This window comes from Phyllostomus discolor, chromosome 5 (genome assembly GCF_004126475.2).
Source record: "Phyllostomus discolor isolate MPI-MPIP mPhyDis1 chromosome 5, mPhyDis1.pri.v3, whole genome shotgun sequence".
Classification (NCBI taxonomy): Eukaryota; Metazoa; Chordata; class Mammalia; order Chiroptera; family Phyllostomidae; genus Phyllostomus; species Phyllostomus discolor.
Genome location: NC_040907.2, coordinates 47,281,114 through 47,288,200, shown reverse-complemented (window position 1 = coordinate 47,288,200; position 7,087 = coordinate 47,281,114). Strand labels below are relative to the sequence as shown.

At 43.0% G+C, this 7,087-nt stretch overlaps 1 protein-coding gene across 1 annotated transcript in view; it reads right to left on the bottom strand.

Annotated features, from left to right (window-relative positions):
- Positions 1-1,367: 1,367 nt before the first annotated feature.
- CACHD1 (cache domain containing 1) overlaps positions 1,368-7,087 on the bottom strand; it is a 206,686-nt gene continuing 200,966 nt past the window's right edge. The window contains exon 27 of the mRNA XM_028512383.2: positions 1,368-3,409. Within this exon, the coding sequence (XP_028368184.1) occupies positions 3,171-3,409 (239 nt within the window). The 3' untranslated portion in view covers positions 1,368-3,170. The remainder of the gene's footprint in view (positions 3,410-7,087) is intronic.

The window sequence follows — 7,087 nt, the reverse complement described above, 5'->3', positions numbered from 1 at the left end:
ATATCTTTCAACTTGATTCATTTTTACTGAAAATTTAGAAAAAAATTCTGAATATGGCATTGTATTTCAGCCAGGAAAATCTGCACTCCTCCATTGAGAAACAGACCAAAAAGGACACAGATGAGACAGGGCTGGTCTGTTTTGATTATTCTACCAGACATACATTTAAAAAATGTAACCATTAGAGTGGGCCATTGCCAAAGGGAAGCGAGCTTAAGTAATCTTCCAAGATTTCTTCCCACACCTACCAGTTACTCTGACATGCAAAATAAACCTGTCTGAGTAAATCTGACAAAGGCTTTCAAATAAAAATATTAATGAAGTTTAGTTGAGCATTCAAATTCAATTGAGATAGAGGAAGAAAAGAGACATTGACCAAAAGGTCTAAAATAAACGCATCTGGAAAGCAGATAAATACAGACCACGAGAACCAATATGGGTCGGAATCCTGTTTGGGCCACAGGTAGGAAATTTCCATCTCCAGCTATGTAAAGCGACCTGGAACACCTTTAGCTCTCGGTGCTTACCAACAGTGACAAGTAGTGCAGGTTACAGGCATCGCGAGGCCTCAGCAAACAACAGGCAGGGATGGGTCCTCCCTCCAGGGTTTCAGGGAAGACTCCTGCTTCACAAAGCCCGGTATCAGGGGAGCAAAGGGGAACAATAATGGTCACCATGATAAAAAGTTTCTAAAAACATATTTTTCCTTTTAAACAACAACAACAACAATACAAAAACCAAATGTTTAAACATTATATGCAATCTTAGGGAAGGAGACAAAAGGTCATTTAGAAGATCAGAATTTCAATCCAGCCCTGGCTGGGTGGCTCAGTGGATTGAGCGTGGGCTGAGAACCAGACATCGCAGGTCCGATTCCCAGTCAGGGCACATGCCTGGGTTGCAGGCCATGGCCCCCAGCAACCGCACATTGATGTCTCTCTCTCTCCCTCTCTCTCCCCCTTCCTTCTCTAAAAATAAATAAATAAAATCTTAAAAAAAAGAAAATAATAAAAAAAAGAATTTCAATCCAAATGTCACAAACCTGTATGTCCTATTCTATAGGAACTGTAAAACACAGGTTTTCTTATTCAGGTGTAAGAATTCAATTGTTTGCCTCTAAAGTTCAAGAGAAGTGAGTTACTTATCACAAAAGACATTTCTGTTGCTATAGTTGAGCAGGCTGTAACGTTTTTCATTTTTAAGCTCTAAGTTTTGTGATTATTTTCTTCAAAGCACCAGGTCCCCCCTCATCCCCCATCAAGAAGCTAGCATTATAACACAAAGTTTCTGATGAACTTCAGAAAAAACCTACACGGAAAAGTCTGATTTTCCAGGAAGACAGGAAAGTCACCCATTCTCTCCAGCAGTTAGAGAATAACCATTTATTCAACATTAACGACACAACTTTAGATGTTCAGGAAGGAGAGCTACGTCCCGTACACTTTAAAATATTTGCTTTTAATTTTTCCCATTACAATTTTAAGTTTCTTTGCATGTTCACGATGGTCAAGAAGCCCCTGAAGTTGACTCTGGCCTTAGAAGGAGGTCTCCTTTCCGTGTGGCAGCCGATCTGCCAGGCGACAAATGAATGTTATCTGCCCTGAGGCATAAGCAGCGGCATGTGAACAAATCACTATAACCACCAACACTGTCCATTCATACAGTTTATTCCACTAGACTGCAACTTTATACACAGTACGAAGGGGTGTCCTGATAGCACACATAGTTTACTTCCTGTACTGCTGAGGAACCATTAATCTTTTTACATGATATCATAATACCCTATCATTAAAACATTATTCAGTGAATTTTTGCCAACTACATATAAATGGAGATTTACCACACACACGGTGCAAGAATATCTTTGTAACATATTGGAATCACAACATGTGAATCTAAAATACATCACTGTAATTAGAACACTACTTTAAAATTACAATGCCATGTTATATTAGCCCAATTCGATTAATCTCTGTATACATCACAAAGCAGTTTGGTGGATAACTTCTTGGATGACTGACTAGCAGTAGCTTTGAACTATGATTTCAAAAGAAATCTTTAACACACAATCGAAATTTTGGATTTTAAAAACTTCTTCCTTTGGGTATTCAATATTCTTAGACTCAAAATGGGATATTTTCAAATTTCTAGTCTCTGAAACATGGAGAATAAATGCAGCCCTCCCTTAGCCGAAAGGCTGGGGTTGTAATATTAGGTTTCGTAGAAACCTAAGAAAAGCATTGTATGGGGAGTGGGAAAGTGTTAAAAAGAAACACAATTTCTTTAAGAACTTCTTGGATTTCTCTGCCTCTCCCATCTCTGTGAAACACAGGGAAAGAATACTGCCTGCAATACGAATAAAGGCGTGTGTCCATGAAATCATGTTCCAAAGACAATGTTTGTAAACAAGTCAGAGAGAAACATTTCTTCATTTTCCCATTTTGTGGGGTGGGGCAGTGGGATGATATCAGTTAAATAAGAAAGAGAACTCCTCAGTCAAAGAACCACTTCATTACACACAAAATAGCTAGGGATAATTGCTGAAAATTTCTCATGTTTCCTCTTCTTTCCCCCAAAGTTTGAGAATGTTTGAAAGTTCAATAAATAGTAGAAAAATAATCCTTTACTTAGAAATATTGAGATGCATCACTCAGAGCTGAACATGAGTTCCATACAGCAATTGTGGTCTCTAGGTACCGCTAAGAAACAAAGTGAAATCTTCCAAGCACACACTTGCCTCCGGCGTGCCGCACGCCCAGTCTATCTCCAGTCCAGCACATTTCTCTCTCTTCCAGTTAAGGAGAGCTGGATGTTTCTGGCTCCTCGGGACATTCCTCTGGCTCAGTGTAACGAAGGTTCCCAATGTTTCATTTGTAGGTTTTGTTTCTATGTTTGGAGGTTTGCCTTCTGTCCCGTTCCGTTAGGATCATGGCAGGTTCATTTATCAGGCTAATTTCCCCTCCATTCCAGAACCAGCCTGCCACCTTCCCAAGTGCGGTTTTGTTGTTTCTCCCGTTGTCAAACATATTAACAGGCAGGACGGAGTTAAGCCGCCCCGGACAAAGCCCAAACACAAGGGGTTTCTTGCTGTGGATTTCATGCCGGTTCTTCTTCCTCTAGAATGTTCTGTATCTCCCAGATCCCGTCTTCTCACAGAGGGGAGGGGACTGTTAGCACTCTGCATCCACGGTGTGAACCGTCACGGCCGCCTGTAGGTGGTGGCTGTGATGCAGTGTGGGGTGGTGTAAGCGGTAGTGGTGGAACTTGTTACTTAGTAAGGCTGCGGTCTGAGGCGGGGCGTCCAGGTCCAAGTCCTCATCGTGGTTCCCCACATCCACCCCCGCTGACAAGGGGTCGTTGTTGCACGGAGGGTTTTCGCTGTCCTCCTGCGGGCTCATGGTGCTGTAGCCTGGAAAGGAACACAACGAACACGTCGCTGAGAACGTCCCATGCGGGGAGAGGTCGGTTAGGATTTCTGGGGCACCAGCAGGTGTTCCTGCCTTTGCGCCCCACAGATGTGAACACTCGCGGCTCTCATCAGACAGTGAAGTGCATATTTTTTTTTAAAGATTTTATTTATTTATTTTTAGAGAGGGAAGGGAGGGAGGGAGAGAGAGAGAGAGAGAGAAAGAGAGAGAGAGAGAGAGAGAAAAATATCAATGTGCGGTTGCTGGGGGTTCTGGCCTGCAACCTAGGAATGTACCCTGGCTGGGAATCCAACCTGGGACACTTTGGTTCCCAGCCCGCACTCAATCCACTGAGCTACGCCAGCCAGGGAAGTGCATATTTTTAAAGACATCTTTTGTTGACTGTTTCATTCTTAAAACAATTACATGAGAAACACCTAATCATTTCAGACAATGGAGAAGTCTAGATAAGAAAAAAAAAGATATACAAGAACCCTTTCCCTAAAGGAACAAAATAAAAACTAAAATTACCTCATGTCCCATCTAATCCATACATAACCACGGGGGACATTTGGGGAACTCTCTGACTACACTTTTCCCTGAGATAAGATTAAGATTATTTTTTATTTTAAAGAAAAAAAAAAAGACAAAAAAGGCAGGTTCGAGAAGAAGAACCTGACCGGAGTCAGATCAGTTGGGGGCTGGTGGGCAAAGCTGGGCTTCAAAACGCCAGGATGTGATGCAACTGTGAGAAGAAACTGCCGCGGTGACCGCCACACGCTCTGCGGCAGGCGCTGGTGGCAAGCGTTCCTGCATGCCGAAGGTGGCAGTGTAGGAGAACACGGCTCACCTCTGTGCACAAGCACACCAAAATCACAACTAAACTAGAGAACAACCATCACTCAAAACTGTCAGAAACTGAGCTGAATGGAAGTCTTACAAGTACAGAATTAAAGAAGAGACTACAATATGGCTGGTAGGAGGGTCGGAGACGTGGAATGGGCTGGTCCCACACCCACCTGTTGCAGATAAAAATCAGGAGTGATATCTCAGGAGTGAAGGGTCCCAGCCCCACACCAGGCCCCCAGCCGTGGGTTCCAGTGCCAGGAGGAGAAGCCGCCGCAACTTCTGGCAGTGGAAACCAGTGGGGATTCAGGTTGTGGAAGACAGAAACTGTTGGACTCCTTGGCAGTTCCTTATAAAAAGCCTATGCACAGACTTGGTCAGATTCACTCAGACTCACTCCCTCTGAGCTCCAGTGTGGGGGAGCAGCAGACTGAGAGGCATCAGAGATGTACAGGGAGGAACTGAATTGTCTGGCATTAGAGCAAGAGCTGGGTGGCAGCTTTCTCTGAGACAGAAGTGCTGGCAGAGGCTGCCATTCCTTTTCTGAGTCCTCCTCCCACAGAGCCAGCAGGCAGGTGTCGCATCTGAGACTCCATCAACATGGCTCACACTGTTTGCCTTGTCCTGGTGATTCCCTGAGGCCCTGCTCCACCTAAGCTGTTTCCAGTGATTTTTCCATAGGAATGACCTGTCTTGGCTCATGCTTTAGATTTTCTTAAATGATCTCAAACAACCAGCATATGGCTTCAGCGAGTCCTGTACCTCTAAGTTGCCCCAAGCCTGGCACTAACAGCAGTGGGCCTTGGTTCACAGCTTGGCTCCACCCAGGCACCTGCCAGCCCCCCACAAGTAGCAGCCATCTGCTGATTGCTTTGTAGCTCATACTGTGTGGCCCTGGACAGAACACAAGCTGACCTTGGATGTGCCAACAGCAATAAGGGCTCAATTAAACAGGAGGGTGCACAAAGCCCACAGAGCAGGTGTGCCTTGAGTACTCAGTTTGGGTAATAGAGGAGGTTATGCCACTGGACACTACAAGACACCTACTACATTAGGCCACACTACCAAGCCTGGGAGATGTAGCAGCTCTACCTAATACATAGAAACGTACACAGGGAGGATACCAAAATGAAGAGACAAAAGAAACACGGCCCAAAAGAAAGAATACAACAAAACTCCAGAAAAAGAACTAATCAAAATGGAGAAAAGCAATCTATCAGAGGCAGAGTTCAAAATGCTGGTTATAAGATGCTCAAGGAAATTAGCGAGGACCTCAACAACATAAAAAAGATCCAGTCAGACATAAAGGATACACTAACCTAAATAAAGAACCATGTACAGGGAAACAACAGTAGCATAGATAAAGCTGCAAAGCAAACCAGTGATTTCAAATATAAGGAAGCAAAATATACCCAAACAGAATAGCAAGAAGAAAAAAGAATCCAAAAAAACAAGGACAGTGTAATCAGCCTCTGCAACAACTTCAAGCATACCAACATTTGTATCATAGGGGTGCTAGAAGGAGGAGAGAGAGCAAGAAATTGGAAACTTATTTGAAAACATAATGAAAAGAAAACTTCCCTAACCTGGTGAAGGAAACAGACATACAAGGCTAAGAAGTGCAGAGAGTCCCAAACAACATGAACTCAAAGAGGCCCACCTCAAGACACGTCATAATTAAAACGCCAAAGGTTAAAAACAATGAATTTTAAAAGCAGCAAGAAAAAAGCAGATAGTTACCTACAAGGGAGCCCCCATAAGACTACCTGCTGATTTTTCAAAACAAACTTTGCAGGACAGAATGGATTGGCAAGAAATAATCAAAGCGATGAATAGCAAGGACCTACAACCAAGATTACTCTACCCAGCAAAGCTGTCATTTAGAATCAAAGGACAGATAAACAGTTTCCCAGACAAGAAAAATCTAAAGGAGTACATCACCACCAAATCAACAGTATATGAAATGTTAAAGGGTCTTCTTTAAAAAGAAGATCCAAAATATGAACAATTAAATGGCAACAAAAACATATCTACTGACAACCGAATCTAAAAAACAAAATGAAGAAGAACAGAAGCAGAATCATAGATACAGGGAATGTTTTGGTGGTTGCCAGATGGGAGGGGTGTGGGGGAATGGGTGAAGAGATGAGGAGATTAAAAAGCACAAATTGGTTGCCACAGAACAGTCATGGGGATGTAAAGTGCAGCATAGGAAATGGAGTAGCCAAGGAACACACATGCATGACCCACGGACATGGACAACAGTGTGGGGACTGCCTGAGGGGGGCGGGTGGGGGGTGCTAAGTGGAGGGGGACTACGGAGGAAAAACTGGGAAAACTGTAATAGCATAATCAATAAAACGTAATTTAAAAAATTCCTGCAGACCAACATCACGTTATTTTAATATACATTTTACAGGTGAGAGAAGTAATGCTCAGAGAGCTTAATGAACCTAAAGGTCCCATACCTAATGAAATACCAACCCCACATATACCCATAGCAACTAGCAAAGGAATCACCTATTCTCTGAGGAAGCTGCCTCACTGTATTTAAAGATTAATTTCTTTTGGTATTCTAAGTAATACATGTTTCAAGAGAAAATGTCCCCATTGATCAAAGGATTCCATTCCAAGAACCTTGGCATGTTTTTAAATATTGCAAAAATCCCCTTTAACATTTTTGAGAAGTGACAGCTCATTAATATTTCCGCTGCATCTACAGTTAGCATCAATCAGCACTCACCCGTGGGTAGTGCTAGTCACATTTGTGGCTGCGAAACTGACGTGCTTGCATACAGCCAAGCAGGAATAGCTGGTGGTGGAAAATGTGTGCT